This window comes from Glycine soja, chromosome 14 (assembly GCF_004193775.1).
Source record: "Glycine soja cultivar W05 chromosome 14, ASM419377v2, whole genome shotgun sequence".
Classification (NCBI taxonomy): domain Eukaryota; kingdom Viridiplantae; phylum Streptophyta; class Magnoliopsida; order Fabales; family Fabaceae; genus Glycine; species Glycine soja.
In genome coordinates, this window is record NC_041015.1 from 48866426 (window position 1) to 48890870 (window position 24445).

Consider the following 24445-nt stretch of genomic DNA (forward strand, 5'->3'; position numbering starts at 1 on the left):
AATTTGAGAAGAGAATGGTTTTCGTTTTTATTTTTCATTACAACAATATGGCTTTATTCTGTCTTTTTAAAAAAAATGTATAAAAAACACTGAAAATAAAAACAAAAAATAATTATTTTTAATATTTCTTATACAATTCTTTTAAAAATAAAGAAATATGATTAAAATAAAATATTGTTATATAGGATTCTTTACATTCAGCTCAATCATTTTAAAAAATATTTTCTCAAATTAAATCCCAACTTTTTATCTCAGTTCTCACTCCATACCTTAATTTTATTATCCTATAAATAGGCTCATAACCCCTTCCCTCTCCTTCCCCACCAAAGTCTAGCTTCTATTCTCTTCCTCACTGTAATTTCCTTCTTCAGTCTTCATGGCATCGCCTTTATGCATGTTTGTTCTTCTTCTGCAAGACACGGTTCATGGATCATATATGCGCGCGGTTGCAGAGAGTATGGGAGGATCTGTAAAGCTCAGGAGGGATAGCACCGTGATACTGATGATTATATGTTCATAGTTGTATACGTACTTGGCGCTATCTATCTTGAGCTTCATGGCTTCTTCATACTGTATATATATAACACCACACCTGCATGTCTCTCCCTTCCATGGCCTTTCCCTTTTTCGCAGGTTACAATTCATTATTATTCTCTATGATGCAAAAATCAAGATCTTGATGATGATGATGATAAGGAATCTTACTCAATTAAACTTCATCTTCTAGCTAAACATGTTTAAAGTCATCATGTTATGGCTAGCTACTACTTGCCAGTTAATTAATTTTATGGATTTTCTTGCCTTTTAGCTCTGACTATATATGTATATTTTTTCATGGTACTGGTACACTTTCATCAAAGGTGATGACAAATATTGGTCGGGAGCTGGGAGCTGTGAACACAAATAGGTATTTTCTTTCTAACACAGACTCAATTTATATCTAAAGATTAATTAGGATTTGAACCCTAAATTACTTGATTAAAAAATATAAGTTGTTTTCACTTGTTCCAACCATTGTAAGTTAGTTCAGGCTATATAGGCATGCTACTTAGCAATTGTTTTGTTATGATTTGTGTCAAATTAAGCAAATTGTTATGCTATGATTTGTGTCAAATTAAGCAAAGTGCAGCAAGGAAATGGTTTGTAATTCTTAGATTTTCTTTCATTTCTTCCTGTTGTTTGAACTATCAAATTAAGTTTTGTGTTTCTTCTTAGTTCTTACTCATTATTTAGTTTTGTGCTTGTTCTCATTCCTCGTAGTTTGATCTCTAGAAGGGTTGGTTTTGCTGATCCATTTCTCACCGGCAAAGCTAACAGGCACGGTCACGGAAAAGAATATGCTGGATAAATTTTGATAACATATCCGAGCTGGATTCTTGTTCATGGTACGGTATCTAAGAATTAGGGGTTACAGTGTTCTGGATTATTATGTAACTGTTCAATGATTTTCATCTGGGAATTTTTTTCTTCAATTTTTTCACTGGAAAATAAAATCATTCTGCAGTAATTACCAGTTAATACAGACAATTTGCAGAGAAGGTTCTCATCTCCCTCTTCCTTTAATTAAACATTTTTCATATTTCACACACTATGCTCATAAATTATCTTTTTTTATTTATTTTTTATTTATATACTTAATTTTATTAAATTTTTATTCTTCTTTTCTTTCTATTTCTAAATTAAATTTCAATATTTTTTTAAAAGAAATTATTAATAATTAAAATAATGTAATATTATAATTTAAATTATTCATTGTAAATATAAAATATAACTTATATATATTTAAAATAATATGTTTATTATGAATTTTAATTATTTAAAAATAAATATTTATCTTATATATACAAATCTAAAATACTAGTATATGTTTGCATTTAATAGTATATTCTTATTTATTTTACAGAAAAGTATATTACTAATACCCAAATTTCAAATTTTCAAATATTTATAAAAATACAAATTGCTAAAATAATTTTTGAAATGTTGCTAATGAACTTTAACTTATGTAAAAGGAGTAATTTAATAAATTGAAACATATATTTTTTAAAATAATTCATAAAAATGTAGGTTATAACATGTTGTAAAATGTAAGAATATATTTATAGCTTTTCTCTATCTTTATATATATATATATATATATATATGATTAACTTGTCTCTGCTTTTCTGTCTCTGGAATTATCCGAGCTTTGTTCTAAGTAATAGTATTCGTTTTTTTAATTGGGTATATTGATCAGGAATGTGCAAAATTTTATAAGAAAATGTAATATTTAATAAGGGTGTTATCAATACATTTTCAACATATTTTTTCTAATATCTTTTTATTGGTTAAAATTTATATAAAAAATCATAAAATCTTGAGTCTAACTCATTAAATAATTAGAAGTATTATCTATAAAAATTTATATTTTTTAATAAATTTTAGTTAATAACAAAGAGTAAATAAAAGTGTGTTACCAACATGTTTATATACTACTATTTGATTTATTAATGTTTCTTTACTTTGAATTTTATTAAAAAAAATTAAAAAAAAATCTATTGCTACATTACTCCATTTTTAAGGTTGACACACAAATTAAGGACACTTTAATGAATATAAAATATTAATTAATATATTCAGTATAATTTTAATCACCATGACATTGATGTGGGATATTTATAAATTTTGTTAATGATCCTGTTGAATAATTTTATTGATTATCTTTAATGAAATGTCTTCTTTAAATAACATTTTTTCTCTCGATAAGAATCAAACCTGAAACTTGTTTAAAGGGATCCATTTAAACCAATAACTTATTGGCAATTAATATATTTAGTATAAAACATCCTTATTTAATATAACATACAAATATGTTTTGTAGCATAATGAAGTGTTTTTTAAGTTTGTTGTAAGCGTGGTATTTTATATGTGAAGATCAAATTTAGTTATTTTGAATATGGTAAGTGTGAAAAAATAATTAATAAGACTTTAAATTTTTAAAAACACTGATAATTATAGATTAAAAAGAAGAGGTTAAAATTTTTAATCCTTTTACACCAAAAGCAGTGATCCAAACTATTTTTTGTGGGGACAAAAAAATTAATAATATTTTTTATAAATAAAATATTATAATTTTTTTAACAAAATACATAATGTTTTAAAAAAATTAAACTTCTACGAATTGTAATTGTCCTTTACATAATTTTATATTTTAAAGTTTGATGTTGTATAATTTTATCACTGTCACTATTATTATTTAAAATTAGAAAGGTAAAATAATAGAACTGATATCAATTTATTATCTCTTTTTATCTCTTATTATCGTTTATATTAATTCATTTTATATAAGTGATTAAACACAAATGATTAATATGTTGAAATTAAAATTAAATTATTCGAATAATATTTGAGTTTGATCTTTGGTGAAAATAATTATTGACTAGATTTCTTATCACCTAATTGAACTCTAAATTAATCAGAGTCTATTTCCCTGATGAATTGAAGAGTTAAAACAAAAAATATTGTTTCATTTTTACAAATTATTTTATGGAGACAATATCTTTTTTTTATGGAAAAAAATAAAATTTATTAGAAACATTATAGTATAATTTTTTTCTCTCGTGGGAGCAATTGCTCCCATTGTTGTTAACACTGGATAGCGCAGTGACCAAAAGGATTATAAATTAGAATGCACAAGTTAAAGAGTGAGGTTGTCATTCTCTTCCCTCTCTTAATTAGACATTCTCAAAATTCTCTTATTTTCTGTTGAGATGCATTTCACACACTACCATTATAATTGACCAAATTTTTTTCTCCCTCAACCATTTCAAACTATATACTTTTTTTTCTTTAATTTATTTTTATACTTTATATTGTTCATTGTTCATCTCTTTCAATCTATTATGGATTTTAACAATATTTTAAATTTTAATTACATAAAATTAAACACTTATCAACTATAATTCACAAACTAAAATACTACTATAGTTATCTATTGATTTGTTTATTAGTCTTTATAACAGATTCATAGTTAATTTTCAAGCCATTCTTAGTTCTTAATTACTAAATATTTATACGCACACTCCTATTCTTTCAATTGATAAATTCACTTATTGAGTTAATTTTCTAGCTAGCCTCGATCTGTTTGTCTACAAAGACCTACTACAAAGTTCGTGAAGAGAAAAGCTTTGAACTATTACCTAAAACAGTTGCTGTACCTAAAACTTTGACCTATTCAGAGCAAAGCTCTGAACTAATTACCTGTGTCTTTTTTTTTTAATATTTGTTTTCTCAAAGAGAAATTTAGGTGTTATGAACAATAGTAGGTAGCAATCTTTCCCCCTTCTGAGGACTCTTGTCTCGCCAAAAGCTAAAACAAAGTCTTTCTATTGCAGTCTTTGACCCAGAAACCTATTTAAGTTTATTATGGGATCTAATGAGATAGCTAGGGTTTCCACAGTCTTAATATACTGCAACTTTTGCAGGTCTTTTTCATCTCTATTACATAAATGGTGTGTTAGTTGCTGTGTATACATGTTACTCGGTTCCAACTTGGTTCAGGAGGCCACATGTTTTGTCGCTTTCTTCTCCATATCGCTATAACAAATCAATAAATTCTCATTAAAAGCAAACTTAACATAAAGAACAAAAACATTTACCCCGATCCTCACCCCCTTTCTTTTCACTTTAAATTTTTTCTATTGTTCTTTTTACTAGAAGTACTTCTAATTCCACAATCAAGATCATCTCTTGGCCTTAAAAATGTCGACTAATGTTTAATTTCGTATATCCTATGCATGTATAGAAAAAAAAATATTTTGAGAATCTAGCTCTTTAGTGTGAACAAAATAGCTAGCCTTTAATTATCAGCTAGATAGAATACCAGTGATACATATAATTTTTTTTATAATCTCATGCCAATTAAATAATTTGAATTATCTCAGAACACTATATATGCTGTGTTTGGCCGTCAAAATTAGGCAATCTTCCAATTTTTTATTCCATTTTCTACCTTTCCCTTTCTTAAACCCTTTACTTATCTATTTCCTATATATTAGACATATGATATTATCTGGTTAGCCATTATGTGTGGTTGGGATGCAAATTCAGGGCTTTTTTTTTAAAGATTTTAGAACTTTGAATCAACTTTAGGGTACATGAGGTGTCACGTTGTACGGGGACAAAACAAGAAAGTTTCTAGCATTAGATCTCCAAGCTTATTGTTATTATAACATATCTACTATAGAATATAAATAGATTGACATATATCTTCTTCTATATCTTCAGTGCACTAATTGGTAATGTGGTTCGACAGGAATCTCCACCTACAGGTACAATTCAATCTTCGCGATTTTTTTAAAATGTTGCTTCCAATTGTTACAATGGAGTTCGGAAATTTTTGCCATTCTAGAAATGCTACTGTACTTTGAACTCAACTTTAATTGTACAGATGAAATATTAAGGATCTTACTAAAATTAATGTATTTTGGTTTTAAAAGAAATTAAAAAGAAAAAGTATCAAATGAAGGAACACGCACACGCTTGTATAATTATGTGCAAATTATCTTGTTTTTGGCAAGTAATCGATTTTTGAAAAAGCTATGGGTAGAGGCAATGGAAATATGGAATGATATCCATATATTGTAACAACATCCAGCAGGAATTAATTTGCCATAGGCGATGTGGTGGGAGTGGTGGGGAGTGGCAGACCAAAATGATTATAATGGTAAGAATGATAATGATTTCGAAAATATTTTTCTATCATTTTTAGCCTATTTGTTTGAAAAATCTTAAATCACCTCACAAAGATAAAAAAAAAAAAAAAGAGCGAGTGCAGAAGAGATTTTTAAGTAATAAATATAAAGGAGAGTGAAGAAAAAGTTAATGTGAGATAATCAGGTTGAATAATTTGATTAATTTCTAGCATCGATTAACTATAAATTTGATGAAAACATAACCACTTATTTGTCCTGGAACTTTGCTTTTGGACATGGATGCAAATTACTTGGTCAGCTAATCTTTGTGTAAAATGGAACTCACGTGTGTTCTTTATATTTCTCTTTCATTGTTCTATTGACTTGATTAAAATTAGAAGAAAAAAAATTGAGTAATTATTTCTGGGTAACCCATGTACGTTGGGTAGTTGGGAGATTTATTTTAAAGTGAACTAATTTCAATCAGACTAAGACAAAAAAGGAAAAATAAAAGTGCATTAAACAGAAATAAATTAGTAAATAAAAAATTCAAATCTCTTAGGATAAAATCCTAGGTGTGTGAAATAGGTTTTTTTTTTTTTTGTGTGTGAAATAAGTATATGGAATAGGTAAGACAATATTAAGAGAAAGTTTAGGATTTATAATAACAGTAACCTAAGGCAAAGTAAAGAGAATACCCAATATAATAACAATATTAATTGTACTGATAATGATATTAATAACTCTAGATTTTTGTAATTTGATAAAAGTTTAGGTGTGTTGCTTTAATTTTCTCATTGTAATTTGCTCAACAATAAGCAAATTACAGTAAAACTCTTGAAATTTTGTGTAATTATACAAATACTTTTATTTTTTTAACAATTACTTTTATCTTTTTTATAGAGAATGTTAGTATAAAGTTTGAGAGAGTATTAGTATAATATTTTCAAATATATAAGGGAATGTTAGTGTAATGTTTTCAAATTTAAAGGAGGATTAGTTCAGGAAAATGAAAAAATAGAGTTATGTATAATTTAATAAAGACTTAGGAAATGTTCTTGTAATTTAGTCTTTCATTATTTACTTTATTATTTGTAGGCTCTTTGAAAAATAAAAAATCATTCCAATATATATTTTTTTTGGAGCAAACGTATAACGAGACAACAATGCCCAAGGGAGGGAGCCAAGAAAGTCCATACAATGGAAGGCTGATTATACAAGGGTCTTGCTATTGTCACACTCTGATTTCTAAGTTCACCCCAAACTTAATAAAAAGGTTTTGTTAACTTACACGTATTCGTTTTTTTTAGAAGGAATACGCTAGAAACTTATGCCTTGGATATATTTTAAGAAATTTGTAGTTATAATTTGTTTACTTCTTCTAAAAAATAAGTAAGTTTAAGTTAACAAATCCTATATATATTTGCTACCATATATTTAAAATACACCTTAAGTGTATTTAAAATAATTTGTTAACAAACTACACTCCTTTTAAAAAACAAGTAGATGTAAGTTAGCATCAACAAATATATAAAATGCTTGGCAGAGTGTACATTACTATACTACCTACGTGCTTATCTATTAGGAAAGCATTTGCTATTTCTTTTATGATATATATTTTCTTTAGTTCATTATTAAACTTGATGTCTTCAAATGTGGAACTGTTGTGCTATGCATGAACACTTGTAAAAGAAAAATAGTAACTCTTTATTAATGACGAGAGATCACACGCTATGCTATTTTATGTTCTAAAAGATTAAAGCACTACCACTTGCATCCAATCAAGAAAAACACAAACATAGCTGCTCAATTGAGCATGGTCCAATTCTGGACCTTGAAACAACACAGACAAATACTGTCTATTTAGCAAGTATTTAAAGACCTCGTAAAACAACAAGCCAATAATTGAGGAACATAAAATTTATGACTAATGATGCTTTGTTGATCTTAACACTGAGGCAGATCCGGGGGTGGAGGAATAACTGACTGTGATGGACCAACTCCATTCTCTACCAAAAGTGCCGTTGCCAGACCCCAATTCAGATGTGAGTCTATGTGACAATGCAAGAACCAAATTCCTGATTTGCAATAGGGAAAAAAATCACATAATTGGTTAGTATGCAATGCTAAGCCAAATAGTACAAGGAGAAAACTTAGATGCATTCCTTAGGTACTTCTGGTGTCATTCTCCAATCAGAATTGGACTTTTACTTAGGAATTTTGCATAATAAAGGTTTGTATTAAAAGTCAACATAAATTATCGAGGTGAAACTCTAATTCTGATAGGAGAATAACACTGAAAACACTTTTGATCTACGTCTAAGTTTTGTCCATAATATGAACTCTGCAAGATAGAGAACATTTATGTGAGTAAATATGCTATTGCTACCTGGATTATCAGCCACAAAACGAATGGCCACCCATCCTCCTGGTGGTGTTCCAATGGTGTTCCTCACAGGTGGGTCTACAAGGTTAAACCTTGCAGGATCTGTTGCTGGGTTGAAGTTGCCAAAGCCGGAACCAACTACAAAGAAGTGGAATCCATGAATATGCATAGGGTGATCCTCAGTAGTCACTATGCTTGTGTCCTGCAGAACAATTTGAACATTGGAACCATACTTCAACTTGAAGAGCTTAGTTCCTCTGGCAGGAGTCCACAGTCCCCGGGGTACATTGCCGGTGTAATTGAATTGTAAAGGAGGAACTGGAGGAAAATCTGTGGTGAAGACACCAGGGATACCGTTATAGTAGGCTTGCATTAAGGAGGTGGTTGTTGGGAGCACAAAGGAATGATTGTTTATGCTGGCCGCGAATCGGGTTCCATTTGGTCCTTGGCACCTTGGACTATTAGGATTTGTGCAGTTGATTAGCCCCAACCCAACAATGAAGTATAGGTTCACATCAACTTTTGTGAAGACATTGATTTTGGAAAGGCCTCTGATCCCAGTTGTGTATGCTGTTGCAGTGGCAGTATCATTGAAAGCCGGCAATACTGGCAGTATTGGTCTAGGAAGTTGTCCATTTTTTTTGCTGCAGCTGGCTGATTTGTATTCTAGGATTGCAGTGGTGGTAGTGTTGTCAAATGCAGCATTCATCGCAGTTTGATATGCGCGTGCTGCCATGTAGTATCGCCCGGGGGTTTGATCAGCAGTGACCAGGACATTGATTGTCTGACCAGGACCAATCATGAGGACATTGGTGGTGAAAGGCTTGGTGTAAGCAGCATCTGTAGCAACAACAGTCATCCTGTGGTTGGCAATTGCGAAGAAGAGTTCTTGGTTGAGTGCACTGTTGATGATTCTCAAGAGAATTGTCTCGCCAGCATCTACCGGAACTCGCACAGTTTCTGAATTGTATGTTTATGGTATCATTTTAGCCATGTGTATATCATAAGAGAATGCAAAATCTGCATGGAAGTTATGGCTCTAGAAAGAGTAGAATGATTCCAAACCTTGACTTGAACATCTATAGAGATCTCCAGGTTGACCATTAATTGTGTATGCAACAGATACATTTGGAGGTGCTCCTGTAAATTGTGTCTGCCTTAAGAGAACCATTGGATCCCTATCAAACCATTCCGCTGTGCATCATCATAATACAATTGTTATGGAATTATCATTGCTTTTGGAAAAATGAAGAGTTCAGCATGTTTTGAAGCGTCCACTATTGAGTAAAAGTTACTGCTAAGGAAATTATAGTACTTAATCGAGCAGAATAAGTGATGGCTTTAGCGATGTACCTAGAAGGAGGGGATATTCTCTATTAGGCATAGAGAAAGGATAAGGAGAACCCAATTTTGGATAAATGATGAGAGCTCCATACACAGTGGCTCTTAGGAAGCCAGTGTGAGCATGCCACCATAGTGTCCCCTCTTGGTTTTGGATTGTAAAGCGGTATGTGTAACTTCCCCCTGGTTGAATGGGACACTGAGTCACATAACTAGGCCCATCTGCCCATGGATTTCTCAACATCCTTAATCCATGCCTGATGAAAAGGACACATAAGATTTCAATTTTCAAGTATGTATCATTAGCATAGTGATTTTTTATTTTTATTTTTGAAAGGCAAAGATAAAGAATTTTATTAAATGGCATACATGGAGCACAAGTTGTGTCCAAATCATTAGCATAGTGAATTAAAAGGTTAATTCAACTTCTATAGGGAAATAGTTCTGACTGAAGGGTAAAATAAAATGACTTGGCATGAAATTTAAGTGAGGATAAATGATGATGCTATTTACCAGTGGATGGAGATGTTGTATGGTCCAGCATTTACTACTTTGATTGCAAGAGAATCTCCATTTCTTGCTTCCACTGTTGGGCCAGGAAACTGCCCATTTACTGTGAGTATGTTTTGGGTTCTGCACAGCCTCTTCACTGGCACAGTTTGGATCTGTTTCAATCAAACATTGAAGTAATTAGTAATTACAATTAAGAATTGCTGCAAGTCATACTTGGAAACTGATGACAAATATTGGGTGATCATCACATTAAATAAAAAACTTACAACAAACTCATGGTAATGATTCTCTGCAGCTGAAGCAAGGGAAGCAATGATAGAAAGTAGGCCAAGTAAGAACCAAGAGAACCATGACTTTCCAGGGAGGTGGTAAGTCCTCATTGTTGTCAATGGAGTTACTTGAGTTATGTGGCATTTGGTCTAAGGTATAGCTATTTATAGAATGATAAAGCGGGAAATGCCTAGATTAAACCTTGTTTTAACTTTGAAAGAGGATCGTTTTGGCCATTATTTAATGAGTTAACAGTACACTTAATAATTTAGGATTGTTAGTCTAACCTCACTGAGAATTTGGTGCACCCACTAGCGCAATCAGCTGTGGAATAAATGCTAGATTCTGTGGTTTAGATATATTGCAGGGAACATTATGTACGAGAATACATATGAACTATTAACAAATCATCTTCAGAAAGTGCTTCTTAAGATAACTAGTAAATACTCTTCATTCCCTTGCGTGTATTAAATTAAAAATAGGTTAAAATAAGTTTGTCATTCTTACTAAATATCCGAATTTCATGTTTGTTCCTAATAAAAAAAAATCTTTTTTCTTCCTAATAAAACAATTGTTTTTATCCTTGATTATTTTATTTTTAGTCCCTAATAAATTAACGAATTTTATGTTTATTTTTTGATATTTTTTCATTTGTTATTAGTATTTTAGATAAATTTGTTATTTTATCATAGACTAAAAAAAAATTCAAGAACCAAAATAAAAATTATTATTTTATTAAGGATTTATGTAAAAAAATTATAAAAAAACATAAAATTTGAATATTTATTAGGATCTAACCTTCAAAATAATTTATTCTAGTTAATGCAAAATTTCCTTTCTTTTCTCTGAATCCCTTGAATTTTGAAGAAGTCAAAATTGAGTAAGGAGAAACATTAGTCCTCCCCCCTCTTTCTTAATTTTGAACCATACAACAAAAATTTATGAAAATCCCTCCTCTCCCTCTGTTAAGAAAAAGTTCCGTGTTTCTTTTACCTAAAGAAAAAGTTTTAATTTTGGTGTAGAATAGAGAAGAAATACTGATAACCACGATTTAAGTTATATTAATCTCTAATGTAATAGAAGTTGCAGCATCGTATTTTTCAATGAAAGGAAAGTACTCCCAAATCAGTAAAATTTGAGAAATTTTAATTAGTAATTGGTCTTTTTCGTGCACTGTTAAAAAAGTTTGTTTTAAATTCGTACCCAAAAAAGAAAGAAAAGGTGTTTGTGAAATCAGATCGTCTGTTCAACAATTCAAACGCCAATATGGTCCACACGATCATGCATTTTCCTAAACACACAAGTCTATATTTCCTATGTTTATTTATTATGTTCTCACAGTGAAACATAGGAGCATCTTATCAACCTTGGAAGAAAAGATAACTGAAAAGAAGTTAAAATAAGGGGCAGTTAAGGTCGGGTTGAATTTTGGTTTGGTTTGGTTCGGTAGTGCAAAGAGTAGTAGTTCCGTGTTTGGTTGACTATACTAAAGTTATTAGCTGAAACAGTGCTTAATTTTCATTAGCCAAAAAAAAAAAAAAGAGAGTGGATTTAACACCTTCACTCACAATACATTAGCTAAGCTGAACAGAACATGAATGCAAGGGTCAAATGGCCACAAGGATAGCAATTAAAGTAGCAAATTAATGAAGGTGTGATCCAGCTACAAATGGAAAACATGAACTCAATAAGTCTCATAGTAAAAACATCTTGATACATATATTGTCTAGTTGACTATTTAATTAGAATGCATAAATATAATGTAGAAGTTAATACTTTCATCTAGTCATAGGTTATCATGGATAAAATTGTTGACTTTCACAATCATTTAGACTGATTTCTATAGCAGAACGAGTTTTTGTATATTCATCAATCCTGGCACAAATTTATTTAATTAGCACACCACTTTTACACAATCTGTTTATTTTTATTTCAAATGAAGCAGGTTTGATACGCTTACTTTCGATGTTTTCTTTGTAAATGGTACCTGTAATGTCGTTAGTGTATTGATTGGTCACCCTAATATTCATGTATTAGGTAGGCTGCCACCTGACTTTAGAACGATATAATCAATTATGAATTATTAATTTGTTAAGTTCTAACCATAACCATTTTCGAATACCACGTGTAACGTGTTTATCAATATCATGTAGAGCTATACATGAGCTTGGTTTTCTTAGGCGCTTAAGCCTCAATATTCCTTGTCAAATTACAGCAGCATAACATCAATGTCAAACTCTGAATTTCAAAAGCTCAATAGAGAATAATAGATAAGTTTCTTTCCGACCTAGTTGCTCTGCTATTAATATTCATGTTCCTGTTGAATATAAGACATTAAGGCCAATCACGAGATTGGATAATGCTACAAATCTGGATTGCTTTTACTCCGAAGGGTCAAGTTCAGTAGAAGTGGATAAATCAATCAACATCCATCAAAATGAAACGAACCTGGATCCTTTGAAAAAGAAGTGTGAGAGGAGCAGTTTGTCATATAAAAGTTCACATTTGTTGAATAAAGTTTTCAATAATACTTTAACATTAATGATTTAAAATGTTAAGATGCTCTGTCTTTGTTCTTCTTTTTTTTTTTTTTTATAATAAAAGTGGTAGTGCATGGAAACACTCCCAAACTATCGGATAAGACACTAATAACATGGAGCTGTCACTATAAGATAGTGAGTTGAGATAGTAGAAAATCAATTTCATAAATTAAAATTCAAATATCACATGTTAATCATAACCTGATTTAGATTATGCTAAAAGATTAACTTTGACAAAACTAGAAAAATATTCTTACCAACCAAGAAGTTATAAATAAGGTATAAAGTTTTGATAAATAAGGAAGATAAGACGTTCTTTGAGGAAAAAAAGAAATAGTCCCTAAAAAAGAGAAAAACAACTGTATGATTTAACAATGAAAATGAAAGCTATAGAAGAAGATAATAAGATTATATATTTGACAAAGAGGGTAAAAAGTAATGCTTGTGATTATCAATTAAAGAAGGTAGAAAGTAATGCTACAACCTTTAACCAAAATTGAGTAATAAGATCTCAAAAAGATTCTTTCAAGTCTTTTAGTATATGTGCACAAGCCAGTGGGATGACTTGTGTTGTTCCTTGTTAGTAGTGAAGTGTAATTTGAGTTGATGCTCCAACTTGTCTTAAGAATTCAATAAAATTCTATGGCAGTGAGTTGAACCATGAGCGTGTTGCCTTGGGAAACTCCCTACACATGATGGGCACAGTTTCTCCTTGGAAGACCATAGTCAAGAAAAAATCATTGATGTGTTAAGGGTCTATGATGCCATTATACTCTTCTAGGTTTATCAAAAGCTAGTTCTTCAGCATAAGGTTTTTCATGTTTTTCTTTTTTAAAAGGATGGAGACATCCAACAATGTTCAGACTTTTACCCTAATCATAATGCGGAAAAGCTTTAGGGGAGGGTTATTGGGGCTCTTACTATTTTGGGATTGATTCACTTCTTTGTTTTTCTTTGCCTCTTTCTTGTTTTCTTTTTTTCATGTGCTCAATAAATGGAGCTTGGTTAGCAACCAATATCTTTAGTTCTAAGTTGTTAGTTATATACTTATATATAATTTTTTTTTTCTCTTTTTATGCTTTTTTTTTGTTTTGACACTCTTCTTTCTTCTTTCCTAACATTCGCATATAAACTAATTTCTTTAGTCATTAGTTCCTTGTTTTTAGGTGTTTTTCTCTTCTTTTATTTTGATGCTTTTCATGTTGCCTATCTAGGCCATTAAATTGGATTCTTAGTTTTCAAGTTGTTATTACAATGACTTTTCTTTGTGTTAACCATGTTCCGCCGGAAAAAGGTAAATCTTTCTTCACTTAATGACACTTTGAAGTGTAAGTTAACAAATAAGTTATAGGTATGAAATATAGAGGGAGTAGAATGTGATGATCTCACCTAGGGGTTACATCTCTTTATAGGGTATGAAATATAGATGCATACAAAGGATTCGAATCTAAAACTTTAGTTAAGTTGAAACAATCACACATTAATTAATCTACTTACTTGGTGGTACAAAAGTAAGGATCATACATGATGGTGTCTCTTAATAGTGGATAAATCCTTGAGGTTAAAATCTTTATACATTTTTTTGAATTTTAGTCCACAACAATTTGTATGAGCATTGGAAAGGAAGTTAACTAAGTTAACATAATTGCTTAGTAGCTAGAAGACATTCAAGAAAATTGTTAAATTTTCTTTAATTAGCTCCTAGAATAGTAGCAACACAACATCTCCAAGAATATAAAAGGATGAAAAAATATTTATTATATACATGTTTATCTTAATACTGAATGACATTTAATGCCAATTCACTATGAATGAATGATTAACATTAAATGTGCTTTTGAAAGTGATGTGTTAAATTAAACAGTAAAGATATTTGAACATTCACATATATATTACATACACTTAATTAACATTTGACACTATTTATTTTATCTTATTTCTTTTACAGAATTTATTTATTTTATTAAATTATATCACTCATCACTATTAATTGAAACTCTTTATTTGCCCCCTAGCTCCTTTTGTAATTGTTTTTTCTGTTCTCATTTATATATTGGGGTTTGCTATAAAAAAATATCACTCATCTATATGACTATATTTCTCTAAGTATAGATTAACACAAAGTGTTCGTAAACAATTTTTTTTTCTTTCTAAAACAAACATACTGTAAGGAATTGGATACATTCAGATAATCACAAAGCCAATTCATTGAACAAATTGGATGCATTTGCACTTTCCTTGTCAATTCACCTTAGCATTAAACAAATTTATATTTTTTTAGATGAAAGAACAAATATTTCTCTATTATGCTGACTTGTCTGTAACATATAATTATGAAATACTGCTTTCTGTAATTTGAATTCTATTTGAAGATGTGTTTGTAATTTCTATATCCTAACGTTCAATTTACTTGATAGATATTTTTATTATCAGTATTTACTTGATAGTTTGTTAACTCAATGAAATTACCTCTTTCATTTAAGATTATGATGCTACATCATATTGCAAGTCTGGAGTTAGATGTACCTTAGTTCTTAAGTAGAGACGACTTGAGATTAATTCTTCATTCTAATTGACTTCTTTGCTTTGGATTTTTGTGGTGGAGTAATATGTTTTCTTTTAATTAGCTTATGTGCCAGAATGGGTGTACCTTGGTGTTAGAGAAGAAAACACACGTCAAATAGACACGTAACAACATTATAGAGTAAAAATATGAAGAATAAAAAAATTAATGTTTTTCTCCTTTAAATTTAACTTGCACCGTTAAAAAGTGAATGAAAAGTATGCTAATAAAATTATGTGTTAAAATATAAATAACAAAAAAATGGAAAACTTCCTAATAAGTGAAAGGTGAAATGTTTTTGCCTCAAACAACATGAAGTGTTGAATTATCGTTTACCCTAAACTTAAATTCAATATTTTTTAATTCACAATCTTTTTTAAACAATAGTATAGGCATCGACCTATGGAAAGATACGCCAGAAATCATCAAAATAGGAAATTCAAATACTAAAACAAAATGTATTTTGATATTAATGTTAATATTGTTCCTATTCTTTAATATTACACGTTTATCATTATGGTAGTATAAGACATTCCAATTAAGGGGATTCAAGAATTTTAAAATGGAAAGTTATGATTCTTATGTTATGTTTAGTATCTAATTAATAAAAAAAGATTATTACAATATTATGATTCACATGAATTAATTTTAACTCATTTTTTTGAAAAATAAAAATATTTTTAAGGAGGAAAATGAGAATCCCACCATTTTAGGTGGAAAAAAATTTATTTTAATTTTCAAAAAATATATAAAGATTAATCAAACATTGTTAGATATTCTCAGGAATCATCATTTTCAGAAATCGATTTTTTCATCATGATTAATCAAACTTCTCTCCTACAGAACCTGGCAGGTTATACTCGTTTTTCTGACTCTCTCTCTGGTTTTTTTTAGGTAGGCAACGAAAATTTACTTGCAATTAGTTTGGATTTTAATTTTTCCACGTATACTGACCTAATCTGAGTGGTGCATCTGGTCCCTGCATGGTCTTCTTCAACCTCAGGATTCCAACTCATCACACCTCGGCGCACGTTAGCCAACAGCTCCCAGTCCCCTCACACAGTGACTCTCCCAAATCCCTAATGCGAATCTCACCCTAATCCCTCTCTCCTCGTCCATCATCATCCATCTTGCAAGCAGCAAGCTGCAAGCTCCATCAACACTTGCCTCACTTTCGATTCCAGAATTTCCCAAATTCTCATTCACCAACCACAATGATGGAGGACCACCCTCTCTCCGTGCCCCGTGACGAAATGGAAAACCTCGTACTCCACGACGACGACGCCGCCGCCGCCGGCAACAACGGTAACGATGACACCGCCGCAACATCACCGTTCTCCTCCAATTACCGCAGCGCCATGTCCACGCTCTCCGAGTCTCACCACCACCACCCTCTCTCGCCGCCGATCCTCGCCACCCCCGCCGACTCCGATCCCCTCCTCTCCCCAAACCCTAGCTCCCCCGACGCCTCCTCTTACCTTGACCCTCCCTCCTACGCCGAAGCCGTTTTCACGCCCTTCGACGGCGACACTAACGGCATCGAGTCTCCATCTTCGCCAATTTCCCTCTCTCGATCTCCGTCTTCGAGTTCGGAGTATTTGAAGATAACAGTTTCGAACCCTGTCAAGGAGCAAGAAACCTCGAATTCGATTGTTCCTGGCAGCAACAATTACGTGACCTACTTGATCACCACAAAGACTAACATTCCGGAATTTGGCGCCGGAGGCGCCGACTTTGCGGTCCGGCGGCGGTTCCGCGACGTGGTGACGCTCTCCGACCGGCTGGCGGAGGCGTACCGTGGGTTCTTCATTCCCCCGAGGCCGGACAAGAGCGTGGTGGAGAGCCAGGTGATGCAGAAGCAGGAGTTCGTGGAGCAGAGAAGAATGGCGCTGGAGAAGTACCTGCGGCGGCTCGCAGCGCATCCGGTGATCAGGAAGAGCGACGAGTTCAGGGTGTTTTTGCAGGTGCAGGGGAGGCTGCCGCTGCCGACGACCACCGACGTGGCGTCGAGGGTGCTCGACGGTGCGGCGAAGCTTCCCAAGCAGCTGATGGGGGAGAGTGTGCTTGCGCCGCATGAGGTTATGCAACCGGCGAGAGGGGGGATGGATTTAATGAGGCTGTTCAAGGAGTTGAGGCAGTCTGTGGCCAATGATTGGGGAGGTTCCAGGCCTTCCGTTGTGGAGGAGGATAAGGAGTTTTTGGAGAAGAAGGAAAAGATTCAGGAGCTTGAGCAGCAGATCACTGGTGCATCTCAACAGGTGCTATTTGGTTTTTATGTTTTCGGTGAATCACAGTTGGTTTCTATTTCAGATCATTAGTCTGTGTGTATGTAGCTGTTTAACTTGTGTTACATTCTTTTACTGAGCTTATGACCAAGGTTTTAAACTGTGATCATGGTTGCATTATTGTTGCAATGTAGTATTGTCACAATACTTTACATTGCGTGCAAATGTGGCTGATGTGGTCGCGATTGTGGTTGCAGTGTGCCCAAAAACCTTGACATTGCGGCTGATGTTGTGAACACTGACCAATTTTTAAAACCATGTTTATGATTGTATGATTATTGGTTCCTATGAATTTTCCAGTCATGTGCTAATTTTGATGTAGGCTGAATCACTTGTCAAAGCACAGCAAGATATGGGAGAGACAATGGGTGAACTAGGGCTGGCATTTATTAAATTGACAAAATATGAGAATGAAGAGGCTATTGTGAACTCTCAGAGGGTACGGGCTGCTGACATGAAAGGTGTAGCAACAGCTGCTGTCAAAGCTAGCAGATTGTTTCGAGAATTAAATGCTCAGACTGTGAAGCATTTGGTATATGACAAAATTATATCAAAATTTTCAATGATACATTTTCCATTGAGTTGTCTGTTTTAAGCAACAATATGTATCGTGCTTCCCGATAAAGGGCAACCCACTAAATATTTTGGTGATTTTCCAATTTATGCATAGCAGGATACGCTTCATGAGTATCTTGGATTAATGTTGGCTGTTCATGGTGCATTCTCGGATCGTTCAAGTGCATTATTGACGGTGCAGACTCTTCTGTCAGAATTGTCTTCTTTGCAGTCAAGAGCTGAAAAACTTGAAGTGGCCTCATCTAAAATTTTTGGGGCTGACAAATCAAGGGTTCGTAAGTTGGAGGAGCTACAAGAAACTATAAGAGTCACTGAAGATGCTAAGAATGTTGCAATTAGAGAATATGAGCGGATCAAGGTATGGTTTGTCTTCAAATAGCTGTATGGTTTTGTCCACATTTTAGAATTTTATTGGTTTCTTGGGCTAGATAGGTTGTCTTCAAATAGCTGTATGGTTTCATCCTCTTTTTTAAATTTTATTGGTTTCTTTGGCTAAATAGCCTGTCTTCAAATAGCTGTATGCGTTAAGGATAATTTGTGTTTCAAGATGGTATTTATGCCTCAAGCATATATGATTCAGTTGACACTTGACAATGTTTCTCTTTCATGCTATCCATCGAAGTTGTGTTTTGTTCAACTTCTTGTTTTATATCCAATCCACAATGGAAACATTTCCTAAGCATTAAGATGTTATTAGGGCTTCTACTCGTGGTATTGACAATTGACCCAACTATTAGTAAGATAAATCCTGCTTGAGGAGAGTCACCTTTCTCTTGTATTTAGCTCATCATATTTGGTTGTACAGTCTCTTCTCTATTTTCTGTAGTATCTCTCCTCAGTATCCAAGCTAGAATCTGTTCTCATGTATGCGTTGTTGGTGACTCTCTTCTGCTCTGTTAATAATCTTATTCTTCTTAATATTACTTTCCTTTCTTGTCTTTATCTCTTTCGCTACATAAAGTCTATGATTTAAACTTTTCAGTGCCTCTATGACCACTCTGATACTATGTCAAAAACCACTCCTATAAGCTTAAGCTGTTAAGTAAAAGGTACTCGAATGGTTTTATAAATCTAACTACCAGCATTGAAGAATTTTCTGGTGAACTCTGTTTTTATTCCAGACAAAGTCCGTCTTCTGATTTTTGGATTTTGTCTTGACTGGAGTTGGAGGTGATTTGAGTAATTTTGCATGGTGTTTCTCCTGTGATTTTGAGGTTTTCTGTCAAATATCCTCTTTGGGTCTGCCTTTCTTCTTTCTATTATTGCTGATTCTTTGGTACTTTTTGTGGTTTCTTCTTCTTGTGTTTTTGGTTTGGTTGTGGTTTTGGTGTGTTGGGTGCATCTCCAACATCTTGTAAGTGTTTTAACCCTATTTCACTCCTTTCATCTCTTCAGTGTTTTTTTTGGGGTGGTCCAACATTCTCCAAAATAAACTTTTGCTTTTTCCCTTTTTGATTGCTGAATTGCTGTTCTGCCTCTCTTAGGCATTTTTAGTTTTTGTTCTGTCTTGATTCGGATTCCAGCTTTGCATGGCCTGTTTGGCATCAGACTAAGATGCTATTTGAATAAGCTTTCAAATAGTTTTATGTGGTTGAGGGGACAGTGAGGAGAAATGTCAAAGATTTTCTTGGGAAATGTGTAGAGATTATAGGAGCTATCTGTGTTAGGACTTTGCAGAGATTTGTGATTCATGGGGAATACTAGTTGTGTAAGTTTTTTGGCTAGATGGGCTGGGGTTTATTGCCTTGTATTTTTGGGTTTACTACTTGTCATGTCACGGGCTAAAGCATGAGGGAAAGTGTTAAGATATTTATATTAGTATTAGGTTATTAGTCTTATGCAGAGCAAAAAAAAAAAAAAAAGGTTATTAGTCTTATTTTTATTGAGCTCAGGCTTGTACTAATAGTATTGGTGCATGACCTAATTAGTATAAATAAGAGTTTTAGATTTGGGTGCTATAACCTATTACATATATCAATCATATATTGTGTTTATTATTGTTATCCACCTTTTTCTCTTCTTATTTACTAACCCTCTACCTGAAATTCTTAATACCAAACATATGTGAATTTTTTTATTTATTCAATCCTTTCTGTTTGAGTAAAAAAAAAAAATTCAATTCAAAACGCTGTTATTTGGAATCACAGTGAGTACCCCATTGAATAAAATGGATAATGTGATCTGGTATAGGTGGGATCTTTTGCTCTGTCTTTAACTCTGCTTTGTACACAGTTTTTGTTATGAAGGCTACATGCAAATGATTATGTGCTTCTTATGTAGCGATCTGTTGGCAGCATTGCTTTATATGGAATGATCTTTTATCTCATTTTTACTTCTTCCTCATCATCTAACATCGGTTAGGTTATATTTCATGCAATCTGGTTTGGCTCTGCTGATAGCATCTCGTTTATAATTATTATGTTTGGATATACCATGTCTAAGTCCAATCCTAAAATGTAGGCTGTCTGTATTCTGAATTTATTTTTAGTTTACTTTGTCTATATTTTGGATAATGGACAATAATGCTGCCAATGCAGGAAAACAATAGGAATGAACTTGAAAGGCTTGATAAAGAGAGGCAGGCTGACTTCTTAAACATGCTGAAAGGATTTGTAGTTAATCAGGTATATGATATAATTATATATATCTTTTCTTTTTAAATTCCTCCTTAAGTTGAAACTGTATTTTCTTTTAATGGTTTCCACTCTATACCTACATATAAACACTTTCTATTTTGTTGAGTGTTTTTGCTGAGATAAATTAGTGTTACAGTTTTTTTTGTTGACATATGTCTCTTGTAATGTCAGTGGAGTAACTACTAGATAATTGATAGATCATGCAAGTGTCTGTCTGTCTGAACAAGTTCATTTAGATGTGAACATGACTGTTTGCTAAAGAGAAGTAATGTATTAGTTTTAGACGATGCTATGCTTGCAACGAGAGGGAAGCATGAGGAAAGAGAAAGATTAGAAAGTAAGAGCAAATGGATTAGCTTATTATGACTAGAAGTTTCAATGAGATGAAGAAAAATTAATGAGATGATTTCCTTGGGATCAAGAAAATCTGCTGTAGTATTTACCAAAAAAGAAAAAAGAAAACTAGTTAGAAATAGTTATATGATAGGGATTTAATAAGCAAAGTGATAAACTCAATAAATTTTTTAGGAGAGAAAGTTGAAATTTGGTTGGAGAAAACGCATGTTCTTATTTGATTAGCTTTTTTGTTTCTCCCAGTGTTTGTTCAGACAATAAAGTTGTGACCTTGTCCACACGAAAACTTGTCATGTTATAGTCTTGCCTTAGGTGGCTTCGGCATACATGGAGAAGACCTATAGAAGCCCCAATTAGGAGAGTAGATTAGATGGAGAGTAGCCCAGTAGCTAGGGGTAGAGGGAGACCGAGAAAAAGGTACATGAGAATCGATTAAGAAGGATCTAGAGGTCAATAGTTTGTCTATTGAGATGTTTCACAGCAGAACTTCATGGTGTCATTTGATCTCACCAAGTGTCTTGGTTATTGTTGTTGTTGTTGTAGTAGTATTGTCCACTTGAGATATGAAGTCATTAGCCTTCTTGTACACATCAGTCAACACCTACAGCCCTTAATAATTTGATGAAGTCCATCTTTTTAAGATGTACAACATCAATGTCATATATAAATTTTGGTGCAGTGCCCCCCCCTGAAGAAACATGGACCCACAGTGCATGCAACTGAGACATGGCATCAGCATACAGAATATCAAACATATAAATTGTTTAATATGTAAATATAACGTATCCCAACTCTAATAAATGTCTAATGCTCAAAACCAAATGCACGAAACACAAAATCAAACACATCAAGCCTAAATATGTAAAAGTCGGCAAAGTTTAAGTGCTGAGGTTCTACTTACAGTGTTGCATGCAACTGAGACATGGCATCAGCATACAGAATATCAAACATATAAATTGTTTAATATGTAAATATAACGTATCCCAACTCTAATAAATGTCTAATGCTCAAAACCAAATGCACGAAACACAAAATCAAACACATCAAGCCTAAATATGTAAAAGTCGGCAAAGTTTAAGTGCTGAGGTTCTACTTACAGTGTTGCCTTCTAAGCAACATCTAAATTGTTTAATATGTAAATATAACGTATCCCAACTCTAATAAATGTCTAATGCTCAAAACCAAATGCACGAAACACAAAATCAAACACATCAAGCCTAAATATGTAAAAGTCGGCAAAGTTTAAGTGCTGAGGTTCTACTTACAGTGTTGCCTTCTAAGCAACATCTAAAGAGATGTGGGTTTAAAACTAGAAGTATCATACAACATCACATGAAGCCATTGAGGCTTGAGAAAAAAAAAAAGTTCTCATTTTTCTGTTCATATTCCATTCTCCAATAACAAATTCATTCTTGTTCTTTCTATCTTTTATTCTATTCTTGAATTCAGTTGGTTTGTAACATCCGTTGATCTCTTAGTTAAGATGTTAAAATTGTGAGAGCATGCTTGAGAAGCTAGAGACAAGAGTCTACTGTTCTACTTGTCTATGCTTTTAAAATTAGTTTGAGAGTGGTTTAACTGCATTGAAATTCGCAGGTGTGTGCGTGCTTGTATTCTTATGGTTAAATTAATGAAAATAAAAAACTGTATTTTCAGTCAGCTTTTGTAATTTGTCGGCTCAGATGCCAATTTTTATATGCTATCTTTAGGTGGGGTATGCTGAGAAAATAGCAAACGTCTGGACAAAAGTTGTTGAAGATACCCGTGGATATGTGGATGAGAACACTTGATCTGTGGCTGTAAATGTAAATCTTCATTTTATTCATTGATGTGCCACTCTCCAGAAATATGTCTGTAGTCATGACAATAAACTAACGGAAGCTCTTCGTGGGTTCTTAGGCTCGTTCTCACACTTGTACCTTTGAGAACATTTCTTACACATCATTAAAAGCATACTTGCTGTTGTACATTACTTGCTATTTGGTTTGATTCCTGCTGCTTTTCCTAGGTTTTGTTTTTGGTTGGTTGCATAAATCTTTTTCCAGTTGACTAAAGCAGATCATATTACTAAGGGGTGTTAAAATATACATACTGCATATGAATTTACGGCGCACACTAACTGAGTTTCATTTGTGTTTGATGTGTTGCTGCGCATATTAGAGTCTCTTTTTGAGATGTTTACAAAGCAATTTACTTTAGAGGTCCATAAATCTTCGTGACATAACTAGAAAGACATCAAACCCCATAAGAGTTACTAGGCTTGGCAACTTTATTAGCCCATTTGATATTTGGTGTAAAATGCATATACATCATTTTGTTACATGTATTTGATATAAAATATTGTAGACAAATTTAGTGCCTAAGTAAATTAATTTCCTTTATTAGTGTATAAAATCTCTATATAACTTGTGCAGAGTAAAAGAATTAGTTTATAATATATAAAATCTAAAGCAAAAGTTTATAATATATAACTGAATTCTTCTGCATCTATTGCCAAAAACTGATGTATATAATATTCAATATTTATTTTTTCATAATCGTTGTAGAAGGTACTTTAGAATACATAATTTTATTCACATTTTACATCGGTTTCAATCAAAATTGATGTAGATAATGATTTTCAACATTGATTTTAAAATTGATGTTGAAAAAATGTTTGCTTTCAATGATGGTAGTTTTAACATCGATTCTAAGTCGATGTTGAATTTTTTTTAGAAATGATGTTAAAGTCTTTTTATGTAGTAATGTCTGGTGTTGAGGTACATACTTTTGACTAGATCACCTTGCAAGGGGCCTAGACTCTTTCCAAAGCATATGAAACTCAATGGTAAAGTCCTTTGGTAAAGGAAATAACTGGGTTTAAATGTATATAAAATTAAAGGAGATAAAATATAAAAATATAAGTTTTCTTTACAATTTTTCGTAAAATAAAAAAATCACTTGATTTTTTTTTTAAATGAGGGAGTATGCTTTCACACCTTGACTATAATGTAGGTCCAACCCCTTGCTAATATGTTACCTTGAAGAAGGATCTGAGACCTCCCTTCTGCTCTTCATTTAGACCTAGTCCTCACTTTGAGCCCAGTCAAATGTCACCTTGAACTAGGATTTTATACCTAATGTTTCTTATCTAGGCTTCAGTCTTAAATCTTGCAGATTCACAACCAAAATGAGCACCAACACGAACATCCATTCTTGTCACTATTTCAAAATTACCACTGCATTCACATGTGATCTTTAGTAATATTTTTTTAACACTTAATAAAAATGTTGTTAAAATCTTTTGGCACCATTTAAAACTATCGTTAA

The 24445-nt window shown here is 32.5% G+C and overlaps 2 protein-coding genes across 4 annotated transcripts; one reads left to right on the forward strand and one right to left on the reverse strand.

Annotated features, from left to right (window-relative positions):
- Window positions 1–7355: 7355 nt before the first annotated feature.
- Window positions 7356–10330, reverse strand: LOC114383569 (laccase-3-like). The gene is made up of 6 exons (XM_028343264.1): window positions 10179–10330; window positions 9913–10064; window positions 9412–9656; window positions 9124–9252; window positions 8062–9018; window positions 7356–7750 (listed from the first exon to the last, which is right to left on the reverse strand). Exons 1-6 carry the CDS (start codon window positions 10290–10292, stop codon window positions 7620–7622), a joined length of 1728 nt encoding a protein of 575 aa, XP_028199065.1. The 5' UTR covers window positions 10293–10330; the 3' UTR covers window positions 7356–7619.
- Window positions 10331–16069: 5739 nt separating this feature from the next.
- Window positions 16070–23143, forward strand: LOC114384688 (sorting nexin 2B-like). 3 transcript variants are annotated; one of them, XM_028344406.1, is made up of 6 exons: window positions 16070–16138; window positions 16289–17543; window positions 17893–18102; window positions 18241–18504; window positions 20684–20770; window positions 22846–23143. In XM_028344406.1, exons 2-6 carry the CDS (start codon window positions 16500–16502, stop codon window positions 22924–22926), a joined length of 1686 nt encoding a protein of 561 aa, XP_028200207.1. In that variant the 5' UTR covers window positions 16070–16138; window positions 16289–16499; the 3' UTR covers window positions 22927–23143. The 3 variants fall into 3 exon arrangements, with proteins under 3 accessions (XP_028200207.1, XP_028200206.1, XP_028200208.1); XM_028344405.1 differs by having other exon boundaries at window positions 16087–16179; XM_028344407.1 differs by lacking the exon at window positions 16070–16138 and having other exon boundaries at window positions 16186–17543; window positions 18244–18504.
- The last annotated feature ends 1302 nt before the right edge of the window (window positions 23144–24445 follow it).

Bases quoted from the DNA above. Each gene is read 5' to 3' on its own strand.
- LOC114384688 (XM_028344406.1), top strand. From the start codon at position 16,500: ATGATGGAGGACCACCCTCTCTCCGTGCCCCGTGACGAAATGGAAAAC. The intron at 18,103-18,240 runs GTATATGACAAA...ATTTATGCATAG, and splicing joins CTCAGACTGTGAAGCATTTG to CAGGATACGCTTCATGAGTA. The intron at 20,771-22,845 runs GTATATGATATA...TGCTATCTTTAG, and splicing joins AAGGATTTGTAGTTAATCAG to GTGGGGTATGCTGAGAAAAT.
- LOC114383569 (XM_028343264.1), bottom strand. From the start codon at position 10,292: ATGAGGACTTACCACCTCCCTGGAAAGTCATGGTTCTCTTGGTTCTTA. The intron at 10,065-10,178 runs GTAAGTTTTTTA...TGATTGAAACAG, and splicing joins ATCATTACCATGAGTTTGTT to ATCCAAACTGTGCCAGTGAA. The intron at 9,019-9,123 runs GTTTGGAATCAT...CATACAATTCAG, and splicing joins CTATAGATGTTCAAGTCAAG to AAACTGTGCGAGTTCCGGTA.